The sequence below is a fragment of the Abramis brama genome (assembly GCF_963993115.1).
Source record: "Abramis brama genome assembly, chromosome: 20".
In the NCBI taxonomy this organism is placed as follows: domain Eukaryota; kingdom Metazoa; phylum Chordata; class Actinopteri; order Cypriniformes; family Leuciscidae; genus Abramis; species Abramis brama.
Genome location: NC_139982.1, coordinates 19,202,493 through 19,220,246, shown reverse-complemented (window position 1 = coordinate 19,220,246; position 17,754 = coordinate 19,202,493). Strand labels below are relative to the sequence as shown.

At 36.6% G+C, this 17,754-nt stretch overlaps 1 protein-coding gene across 13 annotated transcripts in view; it reads right to left on the bottom strand.

Annotated features, from left to right (window-relative positions):
- The window catches only part of cadps2 (Ca++-dependent secretion activator 2), a 137,440-nt gene that overhangs the window by 69,034 nt on the left and 50,652 nt on the right, over positions 1-17,754 (bottom strand). For all 13 annotated transcript variants that reach the window (XR_014603694.1, XR_014603695.1, XM_084094532.1 and 10 more), the window contains exon 3: positions 8,282-8,614. Coding sequence is in view for 11 of the 13 variants with exons in the window: in XM_084094532.1 (XP_083950658.1) it covers positions 8,282-8,614 (333 nt within the window). In the remaining 2 variants the exon portion in view is untranslated. The remainder of the gene's footprint in view (positions 1-8,281; positions 8,615-17,754) is intronic.

The window sequence follows — 17,754 nt, the reverse complement described above, 5'->3', positions numbered from 1 at the left end:
GATCCTGCGCTCCAAGCTCTCAGTCCCAAATTCAGGTAATACCAAGAGTTCCACATTTCTCCGTGACAAGACTACCGTATACATAATAGAGACCTTGGCTGTTTTCCCCTTGATGGATTCAAAGCAATGAGCCATATCTGTCCCAAGGAACTCCAAGCCTTAAGTGAAGATCTCAGCTGTAAATACAAGAACCATGAGAATCCAGGCAGATTATAACAAGACTGCAGATCTCCTCATAAATACTCTCTAACGTGTTAATGCCTCTATCTGACCACAGCGAACAAGTGTATGGTTTCATGTCTCACAATAGGTAATAATTGTTCCATATAGGAGACTTCATGCAAAATTTTGATGAATAATTAACATATTTTTCCACCAGACGCCATGTAGATATTGAATTAGCTATAATTAGGCCAAATTCTTTAGAAGCTTTTTTAACGTCAACCATGTGAAAAATGCCTTGCTTTTTCCATGAAATGAATATATTAATGAAAAATTAAAATTAAGATCAAATAAATATACAAATTTATAACACTTTATAACTCTATAATTTTTAGCCTTAAAGGAATAGTTCCCTTAAAAATAAAACCTTTGAAGAAAGTTGGTAACCAAACAGTTGATGGACCCCATTGACTTCCATAGTATTTGTTTTTCCAACTATGGAAGTCAATGTCCATCAACTGTCTGATTACATTCTTCAAAATATCTTCCTTTATGTTAAGCAGAAGAAAGAAATTCACACGTTTTGAAACAACTTGAGCGTGAGTAAATGCTGATAGAATCTTTATTTTTAAGCCAGAAAGTGTCTGCAGTGTGATGTCACTGGGACGCGCCGCCTCGGTTTTTGATGGTCCGCCCTGACCCTGTCAGACAGATAGGAGTATCGCTGTGGTAATTCATTACTCTTCACGGTGTCTCAGCTGCGGGGCGCGTCCTCCGGCCCCGTCGCGGCGAGCTAACGAGAGATGACAAGGCCAGGCTGAATGTGTTCATTAGAAAGATGATGACAGGTGGGGTGGGGGTGGGGGTGGGCCTGAGCTACAGCGACGGGCTTCTCTGATCAGAAGGGCACAGCTGAATTTCTCAATGTGTCCACCTGAGACACGACCCGCCTGCCTGTCTGCCCAACCAGATGTTCCACACCTCACAGGGTGCTTGATTTATTGATCAGCTGACTGATTTAATGTGGTCATCTATGGTTGACCATGAGATGATGTGATTTATAAAACTAGTTTCCCATGATTTCCTGTCCATTTCTGTCTTCCAATCAGACGAGTTGCAGAATATTACAGGTTAAAATTCACCCCTAGGTAAGCATTCCAGATAAATTAAAGTCGCAGTGAAAGCAAACAGCAGTTGTGAAGTAGTGGCAGATCTTTTCTTCTGATTTATGACACACATGTAGGGTGGGGACTTGGAACAGTTGATGATTGGATTTTGATATGTGGGCATTGCATTCAAAAATAAATGCGAGCTTGCAGTCAGTTGTATGAAAATTATTGGAGAACTTCGTCATACGTCACAAAGAGAGAAGTCCGTCGTTTTTACTGGAAGATTTGGATTTGGATTAAATATAACAAAAACTGTTCAAACTAAACATATACATGAATGAATCGTTCACATATAAAAATAGATTTTCATTTAATTTCGTGCCATTTAAACGTGAAGCTCTGGATATTCTGGATAAAGAACTTTAATGAAGGGAAAGTAAATAAGAAATGTTTCTTATTTAAGCTGTAAAGTGTTGTGTTACTAGTTTGAAAAAGTAACTCAGATATTACTTTACTCGTTATGTAACTCAAGTTACTGTGGGTTGAGTTTTCTATATGTAAACAGTGATTTATGGATAGTCACATGTCACATCCCTTCATGATTCCATTCTTTGGTTTTGAGGTTTTCCGGTTTGTATCAGGCTCAGGTTTGCAATTTCTAAATATGTTTTAACTTTTAATTATAACTTTTTTGAGCACACTTTCCTTTACATCTCAACTTTTGATTACCCCAAAGTATTTTCTGTACAAGCACTTGAATACTTGCAGGGTTTCTGTTTGCAGAAATCTGTCTTTTCGAACTCAGTCAAGGGTTATTATTTTTTGCATCCAAACACACATCCAAAAATATTATTTTTTGTCCTTTGTTCCCTACTTCTCATTACGTTCCATTAGTCTCTGTCTGTATCTACAGTCTCCAGTCAATCTCACTTTCTCTGTTTACTTTGTGTTATTGATCTTTGTTTTATCCACCTTTACCTCAACTCGAACACATCACTCTTTCCTCTCAGTCTGTCACTTCTCTGCACTCATCTGCCGCTGTCTCCTAGTCCTGTTATATATCTTCCTCTTCCTTTGTGTGACACCCTCCACTTACTGACATTTCAATTGTCATGCTTCCAGTCTCTTTCGGTTTCCTTCTTTCTCTTCCCTCGCCATTCACTCCGCGAAATAATCTGACACCGGGTGGAGCAGCTATCAAAGAAAAACACTTAAACGTTTAAAGCAAGACAGATCGAGCAGGCAAATCAAAATGAACAATGCACCATGTGTTAAATAAGTGTTTGGCAGTGAAAATGATAAATATGATTTATCCAGGGAATGTAGCTTTAAGTGCAGGTACATCATCCTGATTGACAACATAAAACGCTGATATACGGTTAGTTGTAAATGAAATACTTTTGAAAAGTTGACTTGTCACATGGTTTAATATTGCTACACGTCATCTAATACAGCATGTTGCCATTTTTCTATAAAATGTAAAAATATAAGAATAAAAATGGCATTTTAATTGAGACTACATTGAATATTTGTACATTTCTTACACCACAGGAGTCAGGACCATTCGAAATGATCTAGTGAAGACAAAAAAGGATGACTAAAAAATAAGACCTATTAAAATATATATTTCCATTATACACACAATTTCCATTATAAATGTATATAATTTTGAACCTAAAATCTTTATGCTGATTGTTTTTTTGTTTTTTAATGGGCATGTTATGCATAAATTACCAATATTGAGCCTTATGAAAGATAAAACTTTAAACGTCCCACTTTAAACGGACACACATGCAAGTAAGTGTAAAGGTACGAAATTAACAGCAAGCTGGTGAGTTAATGTGCAGGAGTGTAAGATAATAATCGATGAAGGAAATGGCCGAGGACGGAAAGATCCAAGAATAGCTCTCACTGACTCCCCTCCCCCTTTTTTCCCATATCCTCTCATTTCTCCTTCCATTTTCATATTGAACACCCAATCCACATGCCATCCACATCTCATTTCAAGACTCCTCTAGTGTAAAAATCCAGATGGGTCAGGATGGTAGACAAGTCGATTAGTGAGATTGACTACATCTAGTTCGTCTAGATTTTTATTTCTTTTTTATGCAGCAGTGCTTTTAAGGCAATGGATTTCTCATTTTGAAACACATCAAAACAGATTTGGTAACAATAGAGTGGTTCAGGGATATAAAACCCAGAAGACTAATTCCCTCGATTTTTCCTATGGGTTTTTACATTTATGCTTGAAATGGTCTGTATGATACTTGAACGTGTTTTTGTTTGTTTTTTAAACAAAAAATGCATTGCATTTTGAAGATGACAGAGCTTCTTTAAGATTGACTAATTAAATCTGAAAATACGCTGTTCTGCATATCTCTAAATCGGCCCCAGTCATTATCTTCCACTCTGTTTGCTTTGCTCTACAATATTCCTTGTATTTTTTACAACACCACTCATAAATTTACACTTCTTTGCCCTTTAAACACATGTGCATGAGTGATTTATCGAATGCTGAGCCACTAACTAATGCTGAATCTAACATCATGCAAGCAAACGAACTTTTAAATGTCAGCTGACACGGATCCATAAAATGCACACAGGTGCGTAAATTCTTAAGCGCTGAGAGAGATTAGCACCAGTAGTTCAAGCTTGATTTGATTGGAACCAAGCTGCAATTTCACCTCATTAGTCTAACAATATAAAGTACGAAAAGAGGATTCAGAAAATGTGCATGAGATCTGTGTGCAAGCTTTCAGAAAACGAAATGCTGCCTTCTGGATCGTAGATGTGCAGTTTAAAAGCACTGTGCTAAAAGTTCTGTCAGTAATTACCCTCATGTTGTTCAAACCCTGTAAGACTTTCGTTCATCTTCAGAACACAAATTAAGATATTTTTGATGAAATCTGAGAGCTGGTTCACTCCTTCATAGGCTGCTAAGTAATTGATGTCTGCCAGCCCAGAAAAGTTAGTAAAGACATAGTCCAAGTGACTACAGTGGCTCAACCTTAAGTTTATCAAGCGACAAGAATACTTTTTGTGCGCAAAAAACAAACAAAACTAACGACTTTATTCAACTATTCATTTTCTTCAGTGTTGGCCTCTGAGTGAGTTCACGTAGTGTAACAGCGCAACGCCCACTTTTCCTTTTTTGCTTTTTTTTTAGCAATATAAATGTTAGATCATTTTAATTCAAAGAAATGTTCCAGGTTCAAAACAAGTTAAGCCTCTCAAAAGCATTTGTGACATGCTGTCGATTACTACATAAAATAATTGCGATTCTTCCCTCAGTTTGTAAAAGAAAGCAAAATTGTGTTTACAATAATGCATTTACAATGGAAGTCTATCCAGCAAGACACTGCACTTAAATTCATGTTAAAACACACTGTTTTGATATTATTGCCACAATACTTCAACATTACACGTGTTAAAATGAGGCTAGCATGACAAAATTGCTTACTAACCTTGTCTGTCCAATTATATCGCATAACCAATGGAGTTCATCCACCTACAACAGAACGACCAAGACAGTTTCACAGCTCAAATAAAAAAAAATTCTAGGTAACAATTAATGCCATGCACTGCATATTTCAGCTTTTAAACCTTTCAGAACACTTGCCTAATAGACTTCCATTGTAAGTGTTACCGTAAATATGATTTTTGCTTGTTTTGTTTTTTTTTACAAATGAAGGGATGAAATTATTTACCATCACTTGTATTGAACCCAGAACAGTATTTTAAAATATAGAAGAATAGCTAGTAAAACAGCAAATAAATAAATAAATGCATTTAAATAAATAAAATAAAAATAAATTATTGTAAATAACAAACAAACAAACAAACTTGAAGATGATTTAAAAAGGATATATTAAGCATTATGTGAAGTCCCCTGCTTTTACCCAACCATAAGATCTCAGTTAGATGCCAAACGTGCCAATTAATGTTGGGCTCAACCAGCCTAATTGCACTGATCTGCTAACTGCAATTGCGATGAAAAGAGACGTCCGCAAAGACCACCCACCACATCTCTTTTACTCCTCCTGTCCCCTGGGGAAAGGCTAGTGAAAGATAACAGGAGGGCAAGCCAGTTGGACCATTTTCTATCAACCCCTGACCTTTCTGAGATGTTTTGAAAGTGGCTGATGATGGGATAAAGCCACCTGTGCTCAGGTGATTAAGGTAAAGGGTAAAGGATTAAAGGCACTAAACTGCTTACTGTGGTTATGGGGAAAAACTAATTAACACAACATGTGATTGTCAAAAATCATTAAATTCCGAAAGCTTTTTGTCCTGGGCTGTTTGTCATTTGTAAGCCTTTAAGTTGAGATATATCTAATAAAATGTGAAACATTTCTCCAAGTACGGTTAAATCTGAAACGTGCTGTGTCATTCCAAAGAGACATTTAGATTTGTGCATAATGAGAGAGATGCACGAGTCTACGTTTATTAGTCGAATGTTTCAGTTTTGTTTTAAATAAATTTGTATAAGCTTGCCGTTTGTAATAAATGTTGTTTATAAAGAATGCCACTAAAATGTGTGTTTATACATACAGTGCATCCGGAAAGTATTCACAACGCTTTACTTTTTGCACATTTTATGTTACAGCTTTATTCCAAAATGGATTAAATTTCACTATTTTCCTCAAAATTATACAAACAATACCCCATAATGACAACGTGAAAGAAGATTGTTTGAAATCTTTCTCAGAAGGCGAAGCACTGCTACTTGGGTGGAGTGATTTACTCGCAGCACCTGAGAAGCCCCGTGGTGAGGAGCAGAGAGTTCGCTCAGAGTTGGAGTAAATCACTCCGCAGAAGCAACAGTGCTTCGCCTTCTGAGAATATAGTTCCCAGTATGTATACGGTTAGAAGATGGCTGTGTCTCATGTGACCTTGTTATTTGTACACGCTGTGACTATACAAATCACAACATGTAAATAGGAAAATGTTGGCGTTATTTTGTCACTTATTGGGAGCAGTATGCTAGCTGGAGCCATTTACCTCCAGTCATTGTGCTAAGCTAAGCTAGCGGTGGGTGCGTCAGACATAGTTACGGCACGCACGGACATGAAAAGGGTATGTATGGACTTATCTAACTCTGGGAGATACGGTGAATAAGCTGAAGTCCCAAAAAGTCGGCGTGTTCCTTTAACTGTGGGACCTTATATAGACAGGTATGTGCCTTTCCAAATCACGTCCAATCAACTGAATTGACCACAGGTGGACTCCAGTCAAGTTGTAAAAACATCAAGGATGATCAGTGGAAACAGGATGCACCTGAGCTCAATTTTGAGTGTCATGGCAAAGGCTGTGAATACTTATGTACATGCGATTTTTTTCGTTTTTGCAAAGATTTCAAACAAACTTCTTTCACGTTGTCATTATGGGGTATTGTTTGTATAATTTTGAGGAAAATAATTAATTTAATCAATTTTTGGAATAAGGCTGTAACATAACAAAATGTGGAAAAAGTGAAGCGTTGTGAATACTTTCCGGATGCACTGGATATTTTTAATTCCTGTTCTGAATTCTGTTAAATTTAAGGATCTGTTGTGGAGAGAAGGGAACTAAAATACATGTTTATACTGTTTTATTTACTGGTATTTTACATTATTTCTGAATGTAATGATAAAATGTGACTGATACACTGTTACAAAATATGTGCGTTTTTTCCCCTCAACAATGCAATTTTGACCAGGTGTGACTTCGCACAGTCAGATGCGGATTTTCCCCCGGAAAATAAGGTACTGTAGTTCTGCAGAATTCCACAGATATTCCTAAAATCAGCATAAATGTGACCACAGTGTAAATGCAATGTCTACACAATATTGTATTCAATATTAAGGATATCTTACACCTTAACTCAATAATGTAAAATATGCAATTCCCTTCCATTTTTGGAAAAAAACTGACTATACACTAAAAGCACAAAAAGACTTAAATGTTTTGGTACCAGCGGACCTTTTCCGATTGCAAGGCGAACACTGAATCCTTTGTCCAAAAAATCTGCTAAAGGAATCTGTGACCCAACAATTTATTTCTGTCCTTTGTAAAATCCCCTTTGAGGACATTCAGGGAAATTGGGCAATTTTTCTAACACTATACAGAACATGACACAATGTCAGAGAACAATGAAAAATCAATGTTACTCTGCTTTGAAAACTCACAGATTTCTTTTTTTTTTCCTGAGATATTTATTTATAAGAAGGATTGCGGAAAAAAATCAAATACAACAGATAATTATGACTGTTCTTTTTTTACAAATGTTTTGAATTGTGGTGTCAGTCAAAAAGCCACATAAATTAAGCCGTCATGGCCAAACTCCCAGACTTTTGATCTCTCTCAAAAGCACTCTGCCATATTTGGTCTAAGAGAAAGTAAAAAAAAAACAACAACAAAAAAAACAACAACATATTTTCTAGAAAATAAATTTATATTGAATTTCATTTCACAATGATTTAAACCCAAGATTTGGTCCAAAGAGTAATCTGTATGAACAAGAGGATGATTAGTACTGTGTGAACCACTGAGTTTATTGTGATACAGACAAACAGAAGTGCTAATAAACAGTACAACGGTTTCACTATGGTTTATGTGCTGAGCAGCCATATTAGATTCTTAAGTCAGGATTGTTGTGCTTTCCCTGAGTTTCCCAATCGCAACTCCAACTTGAGTGGGGGTTCCAGTTAAAAGTTCTTACTGGGAACGAGGAATTTCAAACGCACCATTATTTTCTTCATTTTCAAATGTTAAACCATCAAACTTTTTGAAAGAAAACTGCAGGGAGCCCATATAGCTCCTCTTCTGTTAACAAACACTGCATTACATGTTTGGGAAGTTGGTTGGCGCATGTCTTCCCAAATGCACGTTAAAGGGACCCAAACTCAGAGCAGATGCAGAGATCCATGGTTTTGCTTTTATTTCAATTTATTGTACCGCCCTATATAATACCATCCATTACTTTCGGAAAAAACCCCATTACAGACCCTTAAAACTCAGCTGCTACTGACCTGCAGGGCATTGTAGAGCAGCTGATGTTCAAACTTCTTGACTCCCAGGATCTGCTGAAACATCTCATAAAGCTGCTCCTTGCTGAGGATGAGCTCGGACACAGCGCTGAAGGGCATGCGTCCCTGAGGCCGCCGCTGGTCCTCTTCTCCTTTATAGATGGCATCGTATTTGGTGATCCAGGAGCTGAGGACAGTCTCTTTGCTCAAGCCGTCGATCTCGGGCAGGCTGCGTACACGACGCTCAATGTTCTTCTTGAAGACATCACGGAAGTCACTGGCAGAACAGCCTCCGCCCTGGACCATGCGGGCCACTCGCTCGCTCTTCAGAAAGCCCTGTCGGAAGAAAGAACAGGGTGAATCCATCCGTACATTATGATGAACATTAGAAAGCTTTTCATGTCAAGTATTGCTAAGACATAATACTTAATACTAAAGATACTGAAGTACTGAGATTATTATGTCAATGGCATGACACCCATTAATTAAAAAATACATTAAAAGTGCATTATAAATTCAGTTCATACATAAAATTAATGCATTTCAATACACCACTTGAAGAAAATGTTTTTAATTTCTGAATTAAAATACATTGTTGTGATACAACAAGATATATTTTTTTAAATTAAAATATTTTTCAAGAAAAAAAATTAAACCTTAATATTGCGTAATTTGTCATTTTTATTATTATTATTATTATTATTATTAATCATTGTATTATTATTATTATTATTTCTCAGTAAAATAACATTTTTATGGCGTTGATTAAAATAGTTAAATGTCACGTGGTGCAACTCCCCAAAAATGTAATATAGTTTATAAACTAATAATTATCAAAATTTGTGCATTATACACATCTCTTACACCTTGAATACTGTACATAACAAACGTCAATACAAAAAGTAAGTTTCTAAGAATTTGGCACGTGTTCTAGTATTTTTTTTTAAATATCCTTTTCTTTATCTTATTATAATTGCTTCAACAGTTTTGTAAATTCATGTTTGGTGGAGGTTCCTGAATGGCTACAGCCCCTTTAATACAGATTACATACTTGTTTCCACAAGCTTGTCTTTATATTACAGACAAAAGATAAACAAGGAACGAACTGAAGTAACAAGCCAAAATTCAATTAAATTCAGAAAACACAATGATTCATTAGAGAGAGAAAAGGCCCCGCTGAGAGAGTGGCAAATCTGCACAGGAGACCATGAAAACACTTCAGTTTTCACTTTCCAGTAATTTCATTTTTTTTTTTTTATATTCGGTGACCGTGTCTGGGGGAAACCGAAGTTGGTGAGGCGCGACAGAAGCAGCAGATGGAGATGAATCGCAGCTCCTAACCGCGAGTAATGGAGCAGAACAAAGACACTTCAGCTGCCTCGTCTCAAGGAGGCGGGGGAATATATCTGTGTCGAAACTGCCATGATCTGGTAAGATGACAGAGATCGGTGCGCAACAGGAGGCAAACCTCATAGAGGGAAATTCCACATAAAAATGCTTTTACTTGGACACCTGTAGAGATTATACTGTTTTTTTTCAGATTTGAGGAAAGTGCTCATTTAGGTCCATTTGACATTTGGCGTCTGGAAGTACTTACCTTAAGAATCAAACGGGATACATGCAATACAAAAATATACAGCTCAACTTGGCACAATACAAGGACATGAGAGAAAAAAAAAAGGCTTGAAATTTCCTTGAAATTTAAAACGTACCTACTTGTTCGTCCATGAATAGTAGTACATTGGTTCCATTAAAAAGCCCATTCAAACGGTGGCAAAAAAACAACGATATTTGATATCTTGCAGTGCTTCTTAATACTTGAATGAGTCAGTGAATAAGTGGCTTACTTTCCTGTAGAGAAAATTAATAGTTTCCTCCTGCCTCAGAAAGGACACGCAGGTGAAGTGACAGACAGGCAGGCATGCTGGGAGGACAAGGGCCTGCTCATTTCCTCTGTGCCATTTAGAAACTGAATTTAGCTAAATCATTCTGACGCAAGTAGACAATTCTGTTTGTTTTTTTACTAACCTCTCTAGGCCTTATGTTATAAAGTCAGTGTCATAAGACTCTAGTTATGAGTCGATTTTTGCAATTATCTCTGCATTTATTGTGTGCGTTAAGCTTTTTTCTCACTTTTTCCTACAGTGCTGCCTAAAACTGTAAAAGTGGTCAAAGAGAATGCGTGTCAGATTAACTGGCCAAATGCAAGACACTGTGTACTAGTCTCCATGTCTTTATCATAACACTCAGAATATGTGAAGAGTCAGCACTAAAGAAGAGGAACTATGTAGTATTTTAAAATTTTTCAAAGGTGATCCTTTACAAACGGCTAGTTCTGGTTTACGCTTGGCCAAACCAAGCATGCTATAATACACAATAGAGTAACAATACATGTGAGGAACCGTTTAGTCCAGCAGAAATATGGCACATAAAAAAGAGTGCCAATCAAAACTAAAATGAAGGAAATTATTCAATTCAAATCCTACAACATGGAAAAATAAATGGCATTTTAAAATTGTTTAATTAAAGCTTAGTTACATGGAGGGTTGGATATCAAGAACCGGTTCCAAATTCCCATAGAACCGTGGATTTGATAAGACATTCAAGACATCGTGCATTTCGATTCCGCTAGAAGATGTGAAAGGGAACTAAGCTACTTTCTATGCTGCCAATACTGAATTGAGTTCTCTTTCACACCTTCTTGCGCTTGAAGGGACAAATACGCACAAAATTATTACAAAATATCCCCATAAACAGTTTTGTCTTAAGTGAATGTAAACAGTTGAGAAAGAAAATGCATGTGTAACGGTATATTGGACCTGTGATTTAGGTCTTAGTGACAGCAGCCTAATAAACCTGCTGCGGTCTGTGTCAATGTTAATCAAAATGTTACTTAAGACAGAGAAAATTACTCACTGATCTCACTGACTGAATAACCTTTGTAGCTTTAATAAGGATTAATCTACTTTTCATTTATAAAAGTAACTATGCAGTGTTATTTTACATGATTACAACTTTGTTCAGTTATGTTTATTTGTGCTATTGTTAATTTGAATTAAAGTAATACATAATAATAATGGTTATGTATGTAATAAGTTTTTTAAATTGCATTTTAAAAAATTGCCATATTCTTTTCTTTGAGTAAAATGCTGGGTTGTTTCAACACAAGTTTGGGTCAAATATGGACAAACCCGACTGTTGGGTTACTTTTTTAAATTACATTTTTTAAACCTAATAGTTGGGTTTGCCCATATTTGACCCAAACATGGGTTGAAACAACCCAGCATTTTTTAGAGTGAATAATTGTTTCCATTGTATATTTATCTGCCTATTTGGAAAGTGATAAAAAAAAAAATCCTGAATAGACAATGAATTTGCTTAAGACAATGTTTCAATTATTTGTATTATGTTAAGTGTAATATTTATTATTTTTCTATATTTTATTTGAATATTTATTCAATACTTTTATATAATATTAAATATTCTTATTATGTAATTCAATTAAAGCAATTACATAAAATGCTTTCATTAAAGCAATTAGGAACTCATTGCCGTACAAGTCCCCTTGCTTCATTATAACACTGAAAATGATACCCATTAAATTCTGTATTCAATGTTTTGCAAGGAAAATAAATGATAAATTCACGTTGATTGACAGCCGTAACCTGAGAAAAACTATTTGGTGCTACTTTAAATGTAGGAAACCTAGACAGCAAACTGTTTCAGAAAGTTTTATTTGCTTACATTCCTCATACGCATCTGTCCAAACTGTACCACATTACTATGTTTTGTCGATATATACGCCTCTGCAGACAGTTGCAATTACACAATGGTGTCCAATGCCTCCATTTTGTGGTGGTGAAAATGTCAAACATTATTACTAATGAATCGCCCACCAAGGGATTTCCTCTCTCCCTGCTGCTTGACTTAATTGGTGGTTTAAAATCTCATTCAATTATTTATAACCAATGGTGTGCAAAGCTGTGCTCCGTCTGCAATGGAGAGATTAATAAGATACAGAGCCATTTGTGTAATTAAAGCTAATATGAGGAATTAATCCTGGCAGAAGAATGAAGGAGAATGGCCGAGGTGCCTTGCTAATAGCAGGGAGCAGGTTATGAAGGAAGACTTGGAGATTATATATGGCGTATTTGACTTCAAGGGGGGGTGATCAATAACCTCATACTATTGCTCTGTTCCGAAACCTAACGAGTTGTCTACCTAGACCACATCATGAGGACTGTCCTAAAAGTAAGGCAGTAACTTTAAGTTCTTTAAAGTGTTCTCATTTACTCATCCTCATGTCATTCCAAACCTGAATGGCTTTCGTTGTTTGGTGGAATATACTAGATGATATTTTGAGGGCTGTTTCAACTGTTCTTGTCCATACAATGAAAGTCAATGGGATGCAAAACAGCACCGGATCCCATTGACTTTCATTGTATGGACAAAACAGACTTTTCTTTTTTTTAACAGAATTTTAAATTATTTTTTATTTCTGGTTGAACAATCCCTTTAAAATACCTTGCTTTGGCCAAATTGTAAAGCATAACTTGCACTCTTTGTAAAGAAGGTAATCCCAGAATCCACTGCAACAAGCTCACTGTAAAGGTTATTTAAGATGGTGGATGAAGCAGAGAAGTTGATTATAAAATTGTTTGAATATACAGTACCGTTCAAAAGTTTGGTGTCATTAAAATGTTGTAATGTTTTTGAAAAAAAGTCTCTTATGCTCACCAAGGCTGCATTTATTTGATCAAAAATATAGGAAAAACATTCAAAATAACTGTTTTCTACTTAAAATGTAATTCATTCCTGAGATACAAAGTTGAATTTTCAGTCTTCAGTGTCAGATTTCTGAATACTCAATGTAAAATCAGACAACTATACTAATGAAAACATAGCCATAGGACATCTTTTGTTTATCTTTTGTTTTTAATAGGCAACTGCTGTTAAACACTCAATGCTCTTAATTTACATATTAGTTTGTTTGTTTTTTATAACTAAAAGCTTTCTGGAAAGTGCAGTCAGTAATTCTTAGAAAAATACTGCCAAAAGTCTTGGATTTATACTGACACCTAAGCTCAGTTTTGGTCACATTAGATCATGCAGTGCAAAGTTAAATTCAGTTGTTGCTTGTAGCTTTAGATTCAGTATGCTAACCCAGTTATGCAGTTTTATGCTTTCAATAAAACTGCGCTGTTAGCGTAGCAACATGCTAACATTTCTATGCTCTTTGTGTTTAACTCAAAGTTGCGGCCTTAATGGAGCAATTCAAAACAATCACTTACAAGGTTCCTCTATCTGTATGTACTAGATAGCAAGGCCGCTCACTAGATTTTAGAAATGAGCTTATGTAACAGTCTTGATCTCAAGCAGAGGATATGGATGACTAACGCAACTCTCTCTCTCGTGCCAAAATACAAATGTATAACTGTTTCGTTTGGTAGCTATCAAATTTTTTTCCAATATCTTTTAAAGCAAAACTAAGCCTGAGGGTTGCAATTCAATACTGAAATATAGAGCCTTCAATGGTCAAAAGTTAAAGATTGTTTATAAATCTCTCATAAAGTCTGGGAAAGACTGTGTGTGGCGGACCGTATTATATGCTTCCCCATGAATAAAACATACCTGCTGTTCGCACATTAAAAACATTTAAATCTTCTCTCGCTTTCTCACCCCCCTTTTTTTCGAAATCTAGATGGAGTGACTCGATAAACAACTATAGGACGGCTCATTGCTTAAGAGCCTGAGAAAATGACTGCAAAACTGAAGACGCCTTTAGAGTCGCTCATCATGACACGCACTGATTCAAACCCTTTTGTTTGATTTCTAAAACAAAGAGCAATTCCCTTACATGTGTATTTACATGAATATGAATGTTGAGTCACATCTCCCACTGGCAAAAAAAACCTGCTCCATTTATATCTCTATTGTGTTTGTCCCTTTTCACAAACTCGCTCAAGCATTTCGTCTTATCCAGTTTCATGTGAACTCAAGCTCTGCCTTCGGACTCGCTCCTGGCAGTCAGATTACTCACATCTGAATAGAAATCTGTGCTGCTTTTCCAGCCTCAATCGTACCCCAAGAAAAAAAAATATGATGGGGAATCACCTCAAACACGAAGACGTGATGTTTTGTACACAATTCAAAACTGTTGATGCCATTTCGAAGAAGTATGGTGCAAGTTTCCATTGCCAACGAAAAGGGACCTTCTGACAAACTGCTTGGCAAGACACAATACCACTCTGGAAACTTTCTAGGAGTAAAAGCAGAAAAACAAGAGACCAAATGAGAGCGACTGGAAGTAATGAGCAGTACAGGACCATGCCTGGACACACGACCAGTCAATCAACTCTGTAATTGGCTATTCTCTAGTAAAACCCATAATACTAATCAGACCTACTGTACATTGAGTTTGTTTGGAGAGTTCTGTGACAATGAATACAAAGAAACCGATGAAGTAATGTATGAGACTAGCCAAAAATAGAGAGAAAAAGAGAAAAGTAGGAGGTATAGGAAGGTTTTCATAAGTAAAAAAGCGATGTAACTACGAATGAACGTCAGAAAGAAATGTAGAATGGGATTTAGAGAAAGAAAGAGGGCAAAAAAACCTTTACTTATGGCTCTGACAGCCTTCAAAGTCGGCGCCTGCAGCTATTCTGTTTGCAGTGCTGTCACACAGTAATCCAATTGAGAACCTCTGGGTGGTAAACACATGGGAAAAGAGTGAAAAACAAATGTGAGGTAGAGAGAGAATGTGGAGGGGGCAAAAAAAAAAAAAAAAAAAAGAGCAGATCATGACAACCTCGGGCTGAATGTGTACAGAAATGATTCTGCCCTGGCTAAAGGGCAAACAACTCGTAACAAAACAAACACATTGGGACTCTGTCTATTGTCTCGCGTGTTTGTGTTAGGAACATGCTTAAGGGCAAAGCCTTGTTGATTCCTCAAGATACTCTGTAAGACAATGATGAAAAAGTCAGAAGCAGAGGGACTGGTCAAAATGTAATGTGCAAAACTCAAACACCATGATAAATCAACCAGAGATATGATTTTTTTGGTGAGGTTGCACAAAATCTTTTTGATCCTGCACCCCAAAATGATTTCATTAGCTGAAGGAACTTTTTGGGGAATTCTATTTGCTGCCTTGCAAGAAATCCTACAAGTTCACAGTCAACATAAAACGATTTTCACAACCCATGTTTCATCCATTAAGGTGTGTTCACATTTAGCACTGTTCAGTGAATTTTCACAGGCAAAATCCAGTCTCTGTAATGGGAATCCACATAAATATTGTGGATATTCCATGAGCAAGACACCTAACCCCAGCTGCTCCCGACGAGCTGGATGGCGCCTTGCATGGCTAATACCGCCGTCGGTGTATGAATGAGTGAATGAATGGGTGAATGTGAGGCAATATGTAAAGTGCTTTGGTGGCCATGAGTCTGTTGAAAGCGCTATATAAATGCAGTTCATTTACCCAATATTTTCTCTTGAAATCCCATGATGTTAAATTCTCAAAAAGTGTACGATTATTGTACTTCACACTTAACACTACAATAAAGGATTAATAAGTTAACATTAGTTCATGTAGTAGCTAGCAAGAACTAAAAATGAATAATATTTCATTTTTAAATCAACATTAATCCAGATCAATTAAAAAAATGCACAAAATGTTCTTTGGTAGTTTTGGTATGTTACTTAATACATTAATTAATGCTAACAAATCAAACTTTACTGTAAAGTGTAATCTACAATTAAATTTTAAAACCAGACTAATATTATACAATACTATCCCAATTAAAGGGTTAGTTCACCCAAAAATGAAGTTTCTGTCATTATCATTCCAAACCCGTAAGACATTTGTTCACCTTCGGAACACAAATAAAGATATTTTTGATGAAATCCGAGAGCTTTCTGTCCTCCTCATGACAATTATCATTTTCGAGGTCGAGAAAGGTAGTAAAAACATCGTTAAAATAGTCCATGTGACTAAAGTGGTTCAACTTTAATGTTATGAAGCGACGAGAATACTTTTTTGAACAAACATTTTTGGGTGAACTAACCCTTTAAAGTGTCGTTTGAATATGAATGCATTTTTGTGGTGGATTACATGTTGGAGTCCAAGGGGTACAGGATTTTTGCACGACACAATCATGAAAAATTACAGACCACTGTGCCACATTACACAATCAGCCATCCATTAAGTCAGGCTTATTTTATCATAACTTATAACTACTGGTTATAGCCTGCAGAAGACGCAGACAGTCAGTCTATAGGGAGAGAGGGCTGACTTCATTACCTAATCGCTACAATACAGCAAATCCTACAGCCTCTCAACACTAATTCCCTGCCCTGTCTGCCCTCGTCGAGCAAGGCTGAAATCATTTTCATAAACAGCATTGAGAAAATAAGTGCTCTAACCTGCGGGGACCCGAATACAGCTTTCGCTCGGCATGATTGGCTATTTTTTCCATAACAATAGAGGAAGGTTGAAGGTTGATCTTGTGGAGGCATTTTATTTCTGTTGGTGATGGGCTCTGAAGTGGACATGTTAACATGGATGGACCCTAAAGAGACCTTTATTCTTTGAAGAAATGTTCAAATTTATTTGATATAATTTCTTTTAAGGCCATGGTGTTTCTAAGTTTTTAATTGATGTGATTACCATGTCCAATTTAAATTTAAATCACAGCTTCAGGAGTGAAATTAGAGAAAGCAATTAACCAAACTATTTAGGAATGCCAATTAAACACTGCTGGGATGCCTGAAGAATATGGGAGTCTTAACTTATGCGAAACTCTCTGTAAAATGGAAGTAAAAGGTCATACGCTGAGTAATGCACCCCAGGATCGATTTGATTCTCACCCCTTTATCCATATCTGGCCGCCAGTTTCTCCCCCAGTTCCCCTGACCTTTTGGATATTCTTTCTAATTCCACAATAGTTTCTCATTGCACAAAGTTGCAGAGGATGTGGTGAAATGCTTTTGGTGTGTGTATTCTTCATTACCTCCAGCGTGTAGATGTCCACTATGTATCACAAGTCAGCTAGTTCACAGTCCATCCACTGACCTGATGCATAGAAAACTGGAAAGCACTTTTACTACCTGATTGGCTGATTACAAGGTAATAGGTTGATATATTGTTTAAAGTTCTACAGGCATCTACAGTGAACCATGACTAGACAGCATGTACTGTAAGATCAAAACAAACCATGACTGACCATACATGTCAGTCAGGCGGCTTATGTTTAAGTAGGCGATTCTTGGCCAGAATAAGCTAAAAAATGTGGACCAGACTTTAGTCAGTGTCGCTCAGGCGACCCGAGTTCAAGTCCCGACTCAAGGTCCTTTGCCAGACCTTTTCACCTCTCTCTCCTTCCTGTTGTTTTCTGTCTCAACTACACTGTCCAATTTAATAAGGCATAAAAAAACCCACAAAGGCCAAAATAGGTCTGGCTATTAAGGTGAGG